This window comes from Pantherophis guttatus, chromosome 2, assembly GCF_059756535.1.
Source record: "Pantherophis guttatus breed Tessera chromosome 2, ASM5975653v1, whole genome shotgun sequence".
Classification (NCBI taxonomy): Eukaryota; Metazoa; Chordata; class Lepidosauria; order Squamata; family Colubridae; genus Pantherophis; species Pantherophis guttatus.
This window is the reverse complement of record NC_142064.1, coordinates 105,787,099-105,806,116: the sequence shown is the minus strand read 5'-3', so window position 1 is coordinate 105,806,116 and position 19,018 is coordinate 105,787,099. Positions and strand designations below refer to the sequence as shown.

At 39.0% G+C, this 19,018-nt stretch overlaps 1 protein-coding gene across 6 annotated transcripts in view; it reads right to left on the bottom strand.

Annotated features, from left to right (window-relative positions):
* Positions 1–1,420: 1,420 nt before the first annotated feature.
* Positions 1,421–19,018, bottom strand: part of GSK3B (glycogen synthase kinase 3 beta) — a 194,052-nt gene continuing 176,454 nt past the window's right edge. For all 6 annotated transcript variants that reach the window (XM_034411141.3, XM_034411143.3, XM_034411139.3 and 3 more), the window contains one exon: positions 1,421–5,661. In XM_034411141.3, coding sequence (XP_034267032.1) covers positions 5,594–5,661 — 68 coding nt within the window. In that variant the 3' untranslated portion in view covers positions 1,421–5,593. The remainder of the gene's footprint in view (positions 5,662–19,018) is intronic.

Below are 19,018 nucleotides of genomic sequence, written 5' to 3'. Positions count from 1 at the left end.
ACAGATATGGGTGGAAAGGATTTAGTTCAACAGGATGTAAGGTGCACTTCTGACTAGAGTTCAGATTCCATTAATAAATTAGGTCCTGATCAACCTTTCGGTTTATTAATTGATTGCACAATTAAAATGTGGCAAGAGACCTGGATGAGATAATCTAATTTCAAAAAGAACTGTTGGAATTGCATGATAGTCACCAGTTTAGCCATGCTCTTTACAAACACTGATGAAACAGCACTTAATCCTAATGATTGGAATCTATCACTAATTTGGGTAAGGTCGGCAAAGCTGGCAAGATTTTGGAAGACTATTCCACAAAATGGAAAATATAGAACAACCAAATTCTTCCTGACAGAGCCAAATCACAATCTGAAAAGTTGAAGGGTAAAGTGGAATAACTTTTTAAAAAAAAAAACCTTACTATGGATTAAAACACTTCAAGAAAAATAAGCATTGAGAAGAATGTGTGTGCATACATATTTACACACATTTGCAGTCAAGATGTGAAACTAAGAAAAATATAATGGAAAAAGGGATTCTCACATAAAAACCAGGACACAGAAAGAGGGGAAGAGAAAAAGACAGCATATCTAAGTAAGTTAGGAGAAATTAGAACAAGAGAAATCATTTTAGAAGCAAAATAAAGAAAAGGCAGCAAGCATGAATGATATAGAAAAGCAGAGTGGGAGAAGAAGAGAGAAAACACTGTCCGTAAACAAGCAAGCAATAAAGGATGGATGTACTTCTGGTTCCTATCCATTTTAGCCAGATGAAGAGATGACAGAAATCTGAAAATGAAGCTTTTATGCTTGTTTCAGTCCACTTCCTGTATGTTCCGATCCCATTTTGTCTTACTCCAGCTAGCAAGTGCTTGTATGATCAATAACAAATGAAGAGTCTCTGGCAATATTTTTTTTTTAATTGAAGCAGTAGTCACATGATTTGTGCACATAGCTTTCTAGAATATTGACAGAATAAATTTCAGTGGTCATCTGACCTAAATTTTTTGCTTGTGCAAATAAACATCACATTTGATAATACATTATCAAAGACCAAAGATCAGTTCAAAGATAAATAATGTGCTGATATGTTAAAGGAACAGATCTGTCTGATATGACAGGGTGCCCTCTTAGAACCTGCACCTGATCTAAGGAAATGCTTTAGAAATGCCCTTAAACCCACCCTCTGGGTGAACTGTTCTCTTGTTTCTCAACAAAATCAAACACACAACATAGGACCTGTTTTGGCTTTTAATAATATCATAAGTTAAAAGAAAAGATGCCAATTCTAAGTCCTTTTATTATTATATTCCATCCGACCCATCTTCTGAGTGGAGAAGAGGTACAGACCTAGAAAAGATGCCACACCAAAGAGTCCAGGTAATAGACAGGAAATATTGTGAAATAAAGACCACACACTGTAATTTTTAAATTTCATGACCAGGCTAACCTACATTTTATTTAATGCAAATTACAGTACCAGTTAACTATTTCTGAACCAAGTCACACAGAACATAATGTATTTACAAAGGAGCCGAAGGGAGGAGATAAAATAATGAACATTAAGCATACATACCACAAAAAGTTTATACTTAAAATGAAAAAGTAATCAGTCACAGAGGCATTCAAGTAGTAATAACGTTATACATGTTTTGCTTCTTTGAATCAAGACAGCTTTGCGTGTGTATGCAATAGTTTGTATACAACCCACAGTCCATTATATATATATTTAGAACTCTGCTTTTAAGATGAAAGTGATCACGTTAATTGTGTGTACAAGCCCAAGTGATCAGCAACATAGTAACAAATGCAAATTTTACAAGCAAGCATTATTATTTATATATATAAATGGTTTTTTGTGGTTTTTTCTCAAAAAACCAAGAACAAACAACACTAGGAAGAGACATATCTCAAGCTAACCCTTTAGGTACCAGTCATTTTGCTTTTATTGCCTTGTTGCAAAATGAAACAAGGAATTAGTTCCTGTAGAAATATTAGGAATTAAAAGGAGTTCTGATGAGCACATTTGAAAAATATCAGTCCTGGGCTAGACAACAAACTGTGCTTTTTATTACTGGCTTTGATCTCTAGAGGTGAAGGTATTTAATGGAGAAAAATGCTGATAACATTTTTAATTTAGGATTGTTTCAAATTAACACTAATTACAGACATCAACTATTTCTTGGCTTATTCACAGAAGGAAGCTTGTTCAAGCACCAGCTAGATGACTTTAAAATAATCTATTTTTAAAAATCCATAACATTGTTTGAAAGGACATACTTCAAAATTAAGATTACTAGTGCCTTTTTCCTGATTTTCAGTCAAAGACACACAGTCATTAATGCCATTTTAGGATTATGCACAACTGCAACACAGACTAAGGATAGATTGAGAGACTATACGGTACTTCATTTAAAACAAATAAAATTTAAATTCCGAGTGGACTGTCAGAAACAAAATACTTTCACTGACCTTTATGTCACCAGAAAAATGGCATCCTCTGTCTTACTGGAATGAACAGAAGATGGTTACAAAAAGCTTTTAAAAAAGCAACCTTTGGTTTGATAAAAAGTTCAGCATTTTGCCATTAAAAAAAAACCTCATGTAGAATATTAACAAGTTGAATATATATGAGCAGAGTTTTAAAATCAAGGCCCTTGTGCTGAGCACAAAAATTAACGTTCATAAAAAAATTGGCAAGTAAATGAGAATGGAGGTGCTAATCTATGTTAATAGACACTTAATACCACCACTTTCTGTCAAAAAAGGCTTGCAAGATTTTTAGATCTAAAATATACAGATGTATATATGTGATCCCAGTTCTTCCCTCCCCAGTTACAGTTGCTTACTTATTTTACAATCTCCAATTCTGTCTCTGAATGAACAACATGGCCAAGTAAAAACTCTAAGCAGCAGTGATCCAACAAGACCTACTGAAGAACATATTGGGCAAGAATCTGTAAAAGATAAACCTGTCATTTTAGATACCAAGGTGTTATCGATATAATGAAACCGGTTACCGTGGGGATATGTTTAAATAAGTGAGCAAAAATACTGGGAAAATGGTGGCTATTCTGATGCTGCTGAGCCATAACTCGTTGCTATCGATTCAGCAGGACGAGCACAGCCATGATGTTTGGACGCATTTTCTTTTAATGCTGCTACTGACCATGAAATGGTTGAAAAAAGGAAAGCGTATCTGCACATATGAGGCATCTGTTACAAAAAGGAAGAAAAAAAATCATGGAAGCAAAGGCACTCCAAACTATATAGATACACTATACATTGCTAGAGTTATTGTTACAATAATACAGGCCAGTTATCTACTGTACATAGTTAGAATTATATGGCTTTAAAAAGCTTGTCTACATTTTGTCTGATTATTAAAACAAATTAACTGCCCTGAATGGTAACATTTGTTCATTAATAACAGTTCCTGTGTCCACGTATTTACATATAAAGCAATACAACTTAAAAGTTTAAGAACTAATGTACAAACTTGAATTTGGTGAGGAGCTTTTGTCAGTTTATTTACAAAAAATGATACTGAAACACCTGGATCTAGATTTATATAAAATTTTGCTTGCAGTTCTGCCATGATCCTTAGGGGAAAAAAATCAGGATCCTAGTTTTTACACACACACACACACACACACACACACACACACACACACACACTAAAAAAAAGTGTTAAAGCTTTTAATTATTCTCTCCTATTATTTAAACCAATGAAAATAATACAAAACCTCCTAAGATCTCCTCTTTCTGAACTCAGACCACAAAACTAAGCTTTGACTATGATGTCCGCACATTCAACATAGAAGATGCCGGTGGGCTCAAGCCATTTCAGCAAGAAAGTCTTCCAGGCCTCCCATCCATTATGGATTCTTTTCTAGTCAGCTTTAGTTTTCGAAAGATAGCTTCCTGACTCGTGGCTCTTAAAAATAGTTTAAGTTATGATTTGTGTGGTCTTTAAAGTCATCTGATTTTTTTTAGAGAAGCCACTACTCTTTTCTGAGCATGCCCCATTCTCCATTTGAGACCCTACTTCTCTTCTCTCAATGACTTCACACCTAACAAATGAATATAAACTACTTGCTCTCCTTGGTCCAATTCTAATTTCAAAAGGTTCACCAATGAAAGATATTGCAAGGTAACGTGAATCTGATGTAAAGCTAAATAAGTACAGCTATCAAATCAAAGAGGAAGCTAGTCACAAGAATCCATGCATTAGCAATGACATTCATGCATTAGTAATGACATTCTTTCTCAAACTGTTTCAAGGCATATTGCTTTCATGTCACAGAGACCTTTGGCCACAATTTAATTGTCCAGAACAAAGACATAGGAAACAGGCATTTCTGCTTCTGGATGTAAAAAATAAAAGGCAGCGCTATGTATATGCATGAATGCTTGTGTGTACATGTATAACACAATACACACACACACACACACACACACACACACACACACACACATACACTTACTTGACACCTGGAGCAAGTAATCTATTTGTCTAGAGATTTAATATTCTCCATTGTGACAAAAGCAACTTCTGAAAACCAGTAAACAAAGGTTAGAAAAGAAGAGGCTGAAAAAGGTGAATTTAAATATAAACCAGGATTTAAATCTACTTGTTAAATAAATCTAACAACTTAAAAACACTGTATGCTATGAAAATAGTATGTCCATTCACATATCCTTGCATCTTTTCCTCAGTGTTCTTCTTCAAGAAAGAAATTAGAATCAAAATGAATGAACAGAATGCAGGAAGATTTTTCTATTTTTTGCACATGGGGGGATATGCACATCTACTCTCATCTACTGAGGTGTGGATATGATTAGTCATGCTTTCTTCTATGCTTTCCAGATTTTTTAAATATCCAACTCCTAAAACATTGGGATAGGTACATTCAAGCCAATAGTGTATGTCTGCAGAATTCTTCAGAGGCAAATGAAATTTAAGGTGATTTGTTCCTTATTATTTCAAGCTTTTTTCCCCACACTGTAACTTCCCTCCTCCTTCATAGTTTCCTTTGGCAACTCAGCATATTGTAGCACTTCATCTTGTTCTTCTTCCTCACCTAACACGAAGACATTTAATTCCAGCAAATAATACTCAAGATGAGCAACTTGTTAAACTCCTAACCAAATTCAAGTTGTGCACTACACCAAAAATTGAAACATCACTTAAAAATACAAGGCTTCAGCAGAATGAGGGGTTTCTTTTTCCTTTTTTCTGGTGATGACGGTGATTGTTGGAGGGCGTCAGATAAGATTCCTGATTCTAAAGTACACAACAGCAATTATCTGAAATTAGAAGATTGTCATGGGAAGAGAAATTGGTGTTCTAATAATCCATTTCTCTTTTCTCACCCCACTTATTCCCCTGCCCCAAAAAGCCTGCAGAGTGAGCATACAATGAAACTGGTTTTTTACAAGGTTAAATAAGAACAACAATTTTTAAAAATCCAACACTATAATGAACAGTTTTTCCCCTTCTTTTTACATTTTCTTTCCAAATATGACCAGTATTGCTGAGTAAGACTCAAAATTACTGGTGATTGTTCCTGTACAAGCTGCTGCTTGAGATCAGTTCAGGTGGAGTTGGAAGCTGATGTTGAAGCTACATTATTGGTCTGAACTCGATCACCTGCACTGGCATCTGCAAATATCAGAAAAAAATATGAAAGAGATGGTTACATGTCAATAATATGAAATTTTATGGACAAATTACTATTCTGCCTTTTGTCCCAGGAAGGATAAAGGAACTAAGGAAAGACCCAAATTTGTCATCTAGAAATGGTGCATTCCAGAGAGAATGGCATCTTTGGCACCAGAGGTTATATTTCAGAATGTTTTTCATCTGCTGTTGACAGATGGATGGATGGATGGATGGATGGATGGATGGATGGATGGATGGATGGACGGACGGACAGACAAGACAGACAGACAGACAGAACTTCATATGTACAGTACTATGTTTAATTACTTCACACAATAGACCATGAGTTTTTAAAGATTTGGTCTGTAATCTGCCTAGTGAGAGGATGAGCACAATTTAATTCTACAAATGAAGCTAATATTGTCAGATGTAGAGGAGAAATGTTAGATATTAAAAATTTGCCATGCTTCCTACCTTTGCTAAATGTTAAGTTTTTTTCAACTTTTTTTGAATTGGTATTACAGACAACTATTACACAAGGAAAACTATTCAGCAAGAAAGAAAAGGCATGGTCTCATTTCTCTGTGACAAGGTAATTTTTCAGCAGGCTCACAGAATGATTTTTTAACGAAGGATTGAAAAAGGAAAATCTGTTTGAGACACCCTAAGAAGGTAAACCAAAAATATTAATCAAATAGATGCCACATATTAACCAAATAAAGTAACAAGAGAAATATTCACCAACTTTGCCCCATGTACACAAAGGCTGAGAAAATAATTAATTGTCCAAAATAGATAGTGAATAAGAGAATAAAGTGGGTTTTAACTGTCTGTCTAGCTGCTAATCTGCTTGCCATCTGTGGAAAAACTGAGAAAGATAATCAAGAAACTCAAGATACAGGTAAATTATGCTGATTTTCATTGGGCTTTTGGTTTGACTATAGTAGTGAAACCACTTGAGTCACTTTGATGTATTTATTACCTCTGCTGGAGAGAGATACAGAGGGTAAAGTGCTTATCCATTTTCTCCTTGATGAGTTTTAATACTGGTTGAATCAACAGCTTCATTATCCTGTTGTTTCTGGGCTCAGTTTAGAGTTGCTTTTGGACTTCACAGTCCTAAATGGCACAGTAGGCAAGTATATGAAATACTTAGGATTACTTTTTTTGTGAAACATGGTTTACTGGACTTGTCATGGTTGATAGCCACAGATAAAACAGCTCTAGAAGAGAACACATTAAGTGTATATCACAGGTGTCAAACTCAAGGCCCGCAGGTCACCTCCGGCCCGTGGGGTGCTTAAATCTGGCCAGTGGGACCGACCTGGAAATATCAAACGACCAGCCAATGGCCCATTTTTGGCCTCCACAACCTCCTGCAGCCCTCTGCCGGCCGAAAACGGGCTGCATGGGGGCCCATTTTCAGCCCGCAGAGTGCTGCAGGAGGACTGGATTACAATTATGTGGTCTCAAGTAAGTGCCTGATCTGGATAGAAAACAAGCAACATCCTATGTTAATACTATTGTTTAATGCCAGATTTTACATACTGTAGGTCCATTTAATCTACAATCAACAATCTATAATTGACAGCCATTTCTATTTACTATCCTGGAAATTTATCTCTGCTGTTAGATCTTGTATTATCATGTTATTTATGCTATTGTATTTTTATTATTAGTTGAATAATAAAAATGCAATAGTATAAATAGCTTTTCTGCCTGGAAAAGCAATTTACTATTTAACAATGGGGTATAAATTTAGAAATAAAAAGTTTAGTGGAGTATGAAGAATAATAAATGTTTGCCAGTAATATCTTATACAAGAGATAGGAAATGGTTAGAACTGTGGAAAGAAAGAAAGGGAAAAATGTATCTTGAGCCTGTGTTAAACGCCCACACCCACCCCGGGCAACATTACCACCACCACCCCAGCCCTCCGAGGTCAAACACAACCCTGATGCAGCCCACAATGAAATCGAGTTTGATACCCCTGGTGTATATCAATGGTTATTAGCGGTGGCAAAAAAAACGCTTCCAGAGATTTGCAAATTATTTGACTCGTGTGTATAATGGTATGTGGGAATAACCTTGGTACACAGGGCAATGAGACATGGACAAAGGAATCGTCAGATAAAAGGTAATTTAGCCTGCAGTGGGATTGTAAGTGGGCTGAGAAGAGACTCTCCCTGGTTCCTTAAATAAAGTAGACTTAGTTCATCTGGTTGGGTTTCCTGTTTGTTCATCAGGCTGACATTGGAAGAGGTTCCCTTGAGTGAAACTCAACTCCTGGTGCCTTCATGAACATGTTCATATAGTTTTCTCAGTAGCATGATGCCTTCTCCCAGACAAGACTTTTGCCTTTTAGGCTAATTCATTCAGGATGAATTGCCTTTATATTCTGTTAAAACACTATGACTATGTAGGATCTTGTATTCTTTTTCCTCCCATTCCAAGTCTCACAAATGATTTTCTTTTCTTGAATAGGTTTGACTAATCATTAAAAACTGGCAGAATAAATGTTCGCTCATTTTAGTGGGTTTTTAGGAGCCAATTATGAAATCCATTATTTATATATCCCAAGTACTACTATGCCTCCGCACAGTGGTAGGGCAGTGTATGTGTGTCCATTTCCAGTTGCTCAGTTAAAACAAACAGGCTCCTTTAGGAATATAGAAAAATGCTGTACAGGGATATCACTTGAGTATCAATAGCAAAAGCATCCTTCATATTGCATGGAAGAAAGTCACTCCTGTATTTTACTATGAAAACCAAGGCCCTGATGGTCCCTTGGGGTCAGGAAAAAGGAAGAATGAGAAGAGAAACCCATAGGAATGACATTCACCCATGTGGGCCATGGCAACCGACGGCAAGAGACCCAAGTGGAGCTGGAGGAACCAGATGAAGAATCAAGTGCAGGCGAACTGGAGTGAGAGGACTGGATGCTGGAGCCAGCCATAAGTTCCTGAGGGGATTGTTTGGTACTCAAAGCTCGAGAAGCCCTAGCCCTGGGGGCACATCCTGCTGATCAGCCGACTCCAGCCCCGGCAAGCAAGGGGCAACTACCTCTGCTGCTGCAATGGCGGTGACAGCAAGACCCTCAGCAACTGCAACCATCAAGCTGGAGAGGACACAAGACACCAGTCCTGGGAGTAAAGTTCAACTGAGACCCCAAGCAATTGGAGTTCTTCCTGGCACAAGTTTGGACATACATGCAAGAGTATGGTCTAGAAATAGCCACTGAAGGGACTAAGGTCCAATGCATGACCATGGCGTTAGAGGGGTAACAGCTGAATGGATGGCACCCTCCACAACAATGACGCTCCAGAGCTGAGAAACTTTGACCACTTCATGGCTGCATTTCAGAAGTGCTTTGAACACCCTCTAGCCCAGAGGTCTTCAAACTTGGCAGCTTTAAGACTTGTGAAAGCATAGCTGACTGGAGAATTCTGGGAGTTGAAGTCCACAAGTCTTAAAGCTGCCAGGTTTGAAGACCTCTGCTCTAGCCAATCGCAAAGCCAGAGATCACATAAATGTCATCAGTTAAGGGCACAGCAGGGTGGCTGAGTACACCCAGGAGTTTCGTGACGTGGCCTGCCAACTGGCTAGAAGACATCTTGATTGGATGTTTCCGAGACAGGGTAAGTGATGAGATCTACAACACCTGCATTTCTAGAGCATGCCCACCACCCACCACCCCCAATGGCTAATATATGCTAGCAGAGGAAGTGGAAATCAACCTGGCTCAATCCAAATACTGGCCGAGCTGTGGATGGCGAAGATCCCCTCCTGAAAAGAAAGAAGCCCCAAAACTAGTGCCCATGCCACTGGCTTCACTGGCTGCTTCAGGTGTGGGAAGGAGGGTTGTCCAGCTGCTTCAGGTGTGTGAAGGCGGGGCACCAATTCACTGGCTGATTCAGGTGTGGGACAGAGGAGCACTGACCTGTCGACTGCTGAGCTGCACACCTAGCCCAGAAGGTGACTTAGGGTCCTGCCCCAAAACCAGCAAAACCACATCAGCAAGCTCTTGAAACTGTCGTGAAGGGAGTAGAAGTCATAGAGTTCACCCCATCCCCCAATGAAGGCAGGAGTACTCCGACTGACCCGGTCAGCAGCCCAGTGGATAGCGAGTCGGACTACAAGATGATCCTTTGGTAAGTCACCCAGTCAACCCAGTGACCATCCCCATAGAACTTGTGGTTTAATCTTTGGAGCAAAAAGGGACCCTTGTAGTTCTCCTGGACTCGGGGTGTACCAGTTCAAACCTGTCCTTGTCAAGAAACTGGGTGTGAGACTCAAACAGCTTAAAGTGCCCATAGCTTTTTGCCAGATGGATGGCTCAGTGGCGGAACATCCCAGTTACATTTGTTACTGAACCAATAGAGATGAGGATAGATGCACACACAGAGACCTTGAGTTTCATTGTAGCCCCTGGAATGGAAAGGACTGGCTTCACTCCAGAAATGGAACCCCTATGTAAACTGGAAGAGGTGGCTGCTAAAGATCCAGCAAGCCAGCTGTGAAGGGGAAGGGGAAAAGGGCTATCAAAAACCTACCCCGAAGCTGCAGTAGGTGAAACTGAAAAGGGAGGTGGGAGTAGCTGCCAAAGATCAGCCCCAGGGTGACCTTCAGATCCCCAAAGAGTACTGAGACTTACTGGACGCATTCAGTGAGAAGGGGTCAGACGTGCTCCCATCCCAGCAGCCAACTAACTGTTCCATAGTAATCCCACTGAGGGCCAAACTAACCAAACCTAAACTGTATTCCACTAGGGAATTTCAGACTTTTATAGACAAAAAGTGTGGATTCACGCCAGACCGAGGGTGGCTGCCCCAGTACTTTTTAGGAAAAAGAAGGATGGGTCCCTTCATCTATGTATGGACTATCATGGACTCAATGTAGTGTGTGTGGGGAAAACATTTACTCACTCCCCCTCATGAAGGAAATGGTGAAGGGAAAGATCTTCACCATGTTGCATTTGCGGGAGGCGTACTACCAAGTGAGGATCAAAGCAGGGGATGAGTGGAAAACAGATTTCAATTGCCCCTTAGGATGCTTCCAGTTCCAGTTCCTCCCTTTTGGACTGCAAGGGCCCCCTGCTGTGTTTATGCAACTAATAAACGAAGTGCTGCATGAACACCTGTAAAAGGAAGTGTTAGTTTACCTGGTGACATTTTAATCTATACTGATACAATGTCAGAACACTTAAAACTAGTCAGAGCTGCGCTCAAGAAGCTTCAAGCGGCCAAGCTATCCAAGCTATCCAAATGCAAATTCCACCAGAGTAAAGTTGACTTTCTACTGTATCTCCCACAAGGTGATAGAAATGGACCCCAAAAAGGTGCAAGCAGTGCTAGAGTGGACTCTTCCCCACACCTGGAAGCAACTACAAAACCTCCTCAGATTTGCCAACTTGTATCACCAGTTCATCCTCTTGTTTGCCCAGATAGCCCTCCCCATCACCAACCTGTTAAAGACAAAAGGGTAGGAGAAACCCAAACCCAGACAGTTGCTTAAATAGACGATGGAATGCCAGGCTGCATTCTAAAAGCTTAAGTGCTTTTTTGCAGCAAAGTCAGTGCTGAAGCACTCAGACCCCATAAGAAGCAGGAACATGGAAAAGCTCAATTCATGGTGAATGATAAAATTGACTACGCAAGAACACCTTATGCATCAGTGAATTAATTGAGCAAATAGTATCAATTTAGTGGACAATCCTTCCATATAATGGTTATCCACATTTTTGCTCTAATCATTGGGGAAGAAGGGGATAATGAGTTTAATGTTCAAGTTCAATTTGAAATCAAAAGAACCTGCAAGCAAGATAACTTGCCTGTGGTTTGTGACTAGAATGCTCTCAGGCACAAGGAACCAAGACACTATGAGCTGATCAAAGTTACTTCTTTATTTGTTGCCTGTCTGTTTATGAGAATATTGCCAGACTGACTGCATTCTCTTGGAAACGATCAGATAAGGTTTCAGGGATTTAGGAGAGATAATGTCTGCTGCTGCTATGCAGCATAGTCCTTCTATGCAAGGACTCTAAGCTCAGCCCGCTCTTCCCACCTCTCCCTAAACTAGCTGGAGATTCCACTATAAATGCTGAAGTTTGAAGGAGGAGTTAAGCCGTATGGCCTAGGAAACAGAAATGAAGCATGAAAAGGACTTATCGGTTTCTGCCAATCCAATTGCTTCTTTATTGCTAACACATTCTTCAAACAATCTACTCTATATTAATGGACACCTCCAAATCCAATTAGGTCCTTGGATGAAAATCCTAAAGGGGAAAATACCTCAAGAAACTTGGGAAACTCTGAAAAGTATGATCATAAAAGCCCAGACCAGCACAATACAACTGAAAAACAAAAATAAGAAATCCAAGAAGAAACCAGCATGGCTGCACAAAGATATCTCTGATAAACTAAAGGACAAAAAAGACAAGTACAAAAAATGGAAGGAGGGACACATAACTAAGGCAGAATATCAGCAGATAACCAAATCTGCAAAGATGAAGTCAGGAAAGCAAAGCCTCAGAATAAAGAAAGACTTGTGATAATAGTCCAAGATAATAAAAAAAGTTTTTTCCAACATATAAATAACAAGGAAAAAAATCAAGGAAACAGTTGGTCCACTAAAGAGAGAAGACGGCAAGGAAGTAACAGGCAACAGTGAGAAAGCAGAGTTGCTTAACTCATTCTTTGCATCACAACTCATTTACACAAAAAGAAACTATAGCCCAACATACCAAAAACATAACTGTAAAAGACGGACTAGAAATAAAAGTTAAAATAAGCAAAAAAAAAAAAATAGTAAGAGAACACCTGTCTGATCTTGATAAATACAAATCACTGGGACTTGATGGATTATATCCCAGAGTTCTAAAGAAATTAGCAGATGTTGTCTCAGAACCATTGTACCATATCTTTCCATAATCCTGGAGCACCAGGGAACTACCAGAGGACTGGAAAAGAGCTGATGTGATTCCCATCTTTAAAAAAGGAAAAAAAAAACAGACCCAAGAAACTACAGACCAATCAGCCTAACATCAATACCTGGGAAGATACTGGAAAAGATAATAAAAAAAACAGATCTGCCAACATCTAGAAGTAATAACTAGTAGTCTGCATGGGTTTGTTAAAAACAGATCATGCCAAACCCATCTTATTTCGTTCTTCAACTTGATGACTAAATTAGTAGACCAGCAAAATACTGTGACATAATATACTTAGACTTCAACAAGGAATTCAACAAAGTAGATCACAACCTACTTCTTGATAAACTATAAAAAAGTGGAATAGATAGCATCACTACCAGATGGATTCATAACTGGGTGACAAACCGTACTCAACGAATAGTCCTTAATAGGTCTATGTCTACATGGAGGGAAGTAAGCAATGGGGTACACCACAAGGTTCGTCTTAGGGCCAAGTACTTTTCAATATATTCATAAACGACTTAGATGAGGGAATAGAAGGGGAACTTGGCAAACTTGCAGATGGTACTAAGCTGGCAGGAATAGCAAACACCCTAGAACCGTGATGGCAAACCTATGGCATGCATGCAGAGGCAGTGGCACGCCGGCCAGTTGGCCTTCATGTGCGCGGGAGCTGGACATGGAGAAACTGGAAGAGCAGCTGCCCAGTACACATGTGCACACTGGGAAAAATGAACCTTTAGTTTCCAGCACACGTATGCACATCGGTCAACTTGTCTTTGTGTGACATGCACGCCAGAAACCGGAAGACCAGGTGGCTGGTGTGCATGCATGCGTCAGAAACCGGAAGAGCAGCCGCCTGGCATGCACATGGGCACCGGGTGGCTGCTCTTCCGGTTTCTGGGACACGCATGTGCGTGCGCATGCTCCCGTTTCAGTACTTAGTGCCGAAAAGGATTGCCAAGACTGGAATAGATAGTACATGGCTCAATGGTAGTAACTGTGAGAGGGATTAAGTCCTAGTAGACCATCTAAGTATGAGCCAGCAATGTGTTGCAGTTGTCCCAAAAGCCAATGCTGTCCTAGGCTGCATCAACAGAGGGATAATATTAAGATCAATCTATACTTCACTAGTGAGGTCACACTCAGAATATTGTATCCAGTTCTGGTTGCTATAATACAAAAAAGATGCTGAGATCCTAAACAGAGTGCAGAGAAGAACAACAAAGCTGATAAAGGGTCTGGAGGCTAAACCACATGATAAATAGTTAAGGGAACTAGGTATGTTTAGTCTATCAAAGAGAAGGATTAGGGGTGACATGATAGCTGTCTTCCAGTACTTGAGGGGCTGTCACAGAGAAGAGGGGCACAACCTGTTCTGCACCTGAGGGCAGGACAAGAAGTAATGGGTGGAAGATCATTAAAGAAAGATCTAACCAAGAACTAAGGGGAAATTTCCTGACAGTGAGATCAATTAATCAGTGGAACAGCCTGTCTTCAGAACATGTGGGTGCTCCATCAAGGTTTTCAAGAAGAGATTTGATAATTACTTCTCTGGATGGTAGAGGGTCTCTTCAAGTAGGGGTTAGACTAGAAGACCTCCAAGGTTCATTCCAGCCATGTTATTCTATGTTATATTATCTGATTTTGTTTTTTGTTTCTCAGTTTTCTCTACTCTTTCTCAAATTTATCCATAACAACTGCTTTACTATCGTTCTGCATTTCTTCTGGTTCCCAATCAATGAGGTTCAGGACATGAGTGATTCCTGATGTTTTTTTAAAAATACTGGATCATATACTCAAGATTATAATCATGGAAACTGGTTGGCTTTGTTCTTCCACTTTACTTGGAACTTGTTATGAACAGTTTGTGATTTGTTCATGTTGTGTTCTTGATCGTATTTTGGTATTGTAACTGAGCTCTCTTCCAACTCCTTGTACCAATTAAACTCAATTTTACTTTCTTGTGCTCCATTTAGATTTAGATTTAGATTAACAGAGTTGGAAGGGACCTTGTAGGTCATCTAGTCCAACCCCCCGCCCAAGCAGGAGACCCTATTCTATACCTGAGTATGCATTTGATTTTTTCTGTCTAGGTGTAGGATCTTACTTTTTTCACCATTGAACTGAAAGTTGTTGGATATGGCCCCAATGCTCAAGTTGTCAAGATGCTTCTGAATCTTGAATATTCTAAAGTGTTGGCAATTCTCCCTGGCTAGGTGGCTGCAAATTTGATGAGCTCCCCTTCTATCCCCTCATCTAGATTGTTTATGAAGATGTTGAAGAGCACTGGCCTAAAACAGAGACTTGAGGTACCCCAATGCATGCTTCCCTCCATATAGATCAGTGGTTCCCAACCTTTTTTGGGCCATGCCCCATCTAAAATCCTGATGCCCCCCTCCCCCACCTTAACATATAATTCTTACTTTACTCAAAAAGTGAACTCTACTCACACGAAGGAAGCCTAAAAGGCCATTAACTTGGTTTAAACAAGGTTCAAATTGCCCCTGTTAAAAATCAAATTGCCCCCCTGTGGGGCATGGGACCCACATTGGGAACCACTGATGTACATGTAGTTCCATTGAAGATCTCACATTCAGTGCAACTGGTCAGTCACTTGTAAATCCATCTAATGGTGATGCTATCTATTCCACATTTTTCTATCTTATCAAGAAGTAAGTTGTGGTCAACTTTGTCAAATGCCTTACTGAAATTTAACTAAACTATGTCCACAGCATTTCTTCGATCCACTAATCTACTAAAAAGAAACAATGGATATTGCTAGAAACAGACAAAAAGCAAAACATAAAAAGGATGGTTTCCAGAAGAAACTTAAAAAAGAGTTTCAAAAGAGGTTGTAAGTGACAAGCAATATTATAATGACATTTCTAAAGGCACTGTAAGATGGAGTCAGACTTGGATAAATAATGAGTTTTCCAAAAGATCTCCAGAATATTCTGCCCCAGCCTGGCCTTTCAGTCTCCCAGTGGCCTTTTCAGGCCTCTCAAAATCAGCATGAACTTCTTGCTTTTTCTCATGTAGGGTTATGCATGTGAAATTGTGCAATGAACAGACGTTCCTTTCTATGGTGTGTGTATGTGTATGTGTGCACATGCGTGTGCATGTGTGTGTACGTATGCACAGAATTTCAGTACACTCCTTCCATCTTGAAGGTATTTAAAATACCAATTTGAGGTTGAAACTTCTTTCTGAGTTTGGAGATCTTTTGGAAATTTCTGGAGGAGGTCTGTCTATGTGATCACCACGAGTTGACATTGACTTGATATCATGCATCAGTCAATCAATCATTGATTCCAGAAAAAAGAAAAAAGGACTTAACTGTTTCTGAAAAGTAATTTCATAAAATAATTATCTTAATTTAGGAGGGGAAAATGGCTGTTATCTGCAAAATGACTTTCTTCTAAAGGTGCTTTAGCAGCAGAAAAAGCAGGTTCTCTTTTTGAGAAGCAGAAATTACTGATTCAGAGGGTATGTCATCTGTTTTACAACTCGGCACATAATTTGAAGGTGTGCTAAAATCTTTTATACTATCACCATCTTAAGGATGAAACATGTTTGTAGGAAGGCAACTATTTCAGTTGAGCCTACTATATTAATGCAGTTAAGTAAATGACCTGATTTCTTCTTTCAATTATCCTTTTAATTGTCACATCTCTATCTCATTGCTAAGTATATGAGAAAAACAAAATCTTACATTGGTCTTGTACACTCAAGCACTTCTTGAAATATTTTATATCCAGGTTACTGCATAGCTTCTTTTATTATTGTGCCAAATGTTATTATAGTTTACGTTTATATTGCTTCAGTCAGTAAAATTTCCAACAGAATTGTTGCTGCTGTTACAAAAGTCTCAAAAGAGTTGAATATTGAAGTCAGAAAAGGCTCCATGGCTGTTGTTGCTAGAAGTACAATAGAATTAAAGAAGGGATGGGCCTTTTGGGGATCCTAAATTATGCTGAGCAAAACTAGACAACTGCTTTAATAAAAGCTTTTATACAAGAAATATATTGGAAAAGTTTATTTTATCTCTGTTCCCTTTGCTTAGGCTGCCTTATCTCTGTTTCTAAAATGTACAGTTAAAGTTCTTTTGCACTATGCCCTAACACAGAAAAACTACACCCAGGAAGGATAACATTTTGTTAAATCTGAATAAATATTTTAGAGAGCTTTTTGTGATTAGCACTTAAAAGAACATTTTATAGCATTTTAACGTTGTTTTTGAAACAAAATAGTACCTACTAGAAGTGTGTTTACAATTGCTTACTGTTGCCTACTTATTTTCACTTTTTCATAACTATTTTATAATTCACTTATGGTCCCAAAACCAATCACACAAAAAAGAACATACAATATAATAACTTTAAAAGGAAAATATAAAATTATGAGAACATTCTAGAAGATCAGCTATCAATTAATAACATGACGAAAGAACCAGATAACGTCTAACAACTATAGCTATTGATAAAGAGTTTTGCCATCTTTATAGAGGTTTCTGAACAGTGATCACCCAGGAGAAGGGTAATGACATCTTGGTAACAATGGCAACTAAGAACTGTTAACAACTGGAAATATTAAACTTGATCACCACTGGGTGTACAATGAACACTTTAAAAGCACTTGTGAGATAGAGTCTATCTTTGTCAAGTCTGAACATCATGTTTTGCTTTTATATGGGAGGTTTATATATTGTTGTTGTTCTAATAGGTTATGAATGAAAGTAAATAGTCTCTTATGTGGAGGGTATAAAATATTAAATAAGTATCTAGGGACAGTCCAGGGAGAAGGAACAATCATACTATAAAAGGATGGGAGACTTTGGCTCTGTCATTCTGGATATCTAGATCCCGCAAACTCTGCTTCAGTTCAGTGGTAGCAGATCTCAAAGCAGAACACAAAATTTGTCATTTTAGGGTGGAAGATGCATTAGGAAGTCCTTTGTTTAAGAACCACAATTAGTTTGGACAAAATGATCACTAAATGAATCACGAGAGAGGAAGGGGGAAGAGAGAAAGGGGGAGAGATAGGATGTAAAGGTTGTTGGTTGCTGCCACTTGATTTAGATAAAATTTTCTTGTTTCTTATGAAAAGCACAACAAGGCACAGATGATGTTCTGGTCATCCATTGTGCTTAGTCCTATGTCTGATTGTCTCGACTCAGATGGGAACTGGGAAGAGAGAGTGAGGCTGACACTGTGCACTTCTCCTTCACTTAAATCAGAATTATGCACCAGTCTCAATATCATCATCATCATGACTGCTCTTCAAAAGAGTAAAAATAAAGAAGTTCTGAAGCGATGAGTGAGTGACAAAGCACTAAACACGAATACACTGGAAGCTGTTGTCAGGGACCTGCACACAAGCAATTCGGGTCTAATAGTCACTTTTCACTGACCAAAGCAGCATTGAAACCCAGTATTTGCCTAGGTGAGTTAGCAGTCTTTTTTAGGAATGCACTGCTCACCTTCATAGTATGAAGATGGAACTAGAATAGGTGCCCCAAACTTTCCCTGCTTCACTATACATTGGTCAGTTCACCACAACTAGTGGGGATCCCATCTTGGTGGTTGAACAAACATAAGATACCTCTCACCATTGTCACTTGAATATGTTCATGCTAGGAACAGCTTTAGTTGCCAGAGAGCTTGCAAGATACAGTGCAGCCCTGAGTAAGACTCTTCTTCTCAACAAAGGTCAGCTGGCTGGAATTGAAGGTGGAATTGAAGGTACACTTTTTCCTGCAATCATGGCAATGATGAGTGTTGTGATGCTGGAGTTGGGCTGGAAGTGGTTGATAGAAGTCATTTTGTTTGGAAACACTGCAGTTACCACTATAGCTATTCTGATCAGTGCCTATGTCTCCCACAATGACTAACCCCAAGAGACAAATGTTCTATGAAGAATTAGATGCCCAACTCTCAGTTTGTTTGGCAACTTTAATGCAAACAGCAACAACTTTCTGTTTGCCTACCATAACAAGACCTCCTAGATGCACCTTCACTCTAAGTTTGGCATTTTATTGATTATGTCATTGTCAGGAGAAAAGAAAGGCAGGATGTCAGAGTAATTAAGGACATGTGTGGTGCTGACTGTTGGACAGGTCACAAGTTGTCTCAAAAATGAAGGTCCACATCAGATTCAAAAGATGACCAAAAGGAAGCAAGGCTATGAAAATAATTAATCTAGTTAGATTGAAGAACCCCAGCATGGCTTCAGCACTGGCTGCAGACTTAGTAATTAAGCTTGTTTACCTACATCTTGCTAGCTGTGCAAGTCTAGCGCTATCAGGACAACAATTCCAATGTCTACCTGTTTGCCCAACATGTGGCAGGACATTCCATGCCCGAATTGGCCTGACCACTCATCTTTGGACACACCACACTTAGTTTTAATGGAACTAATGGTGCT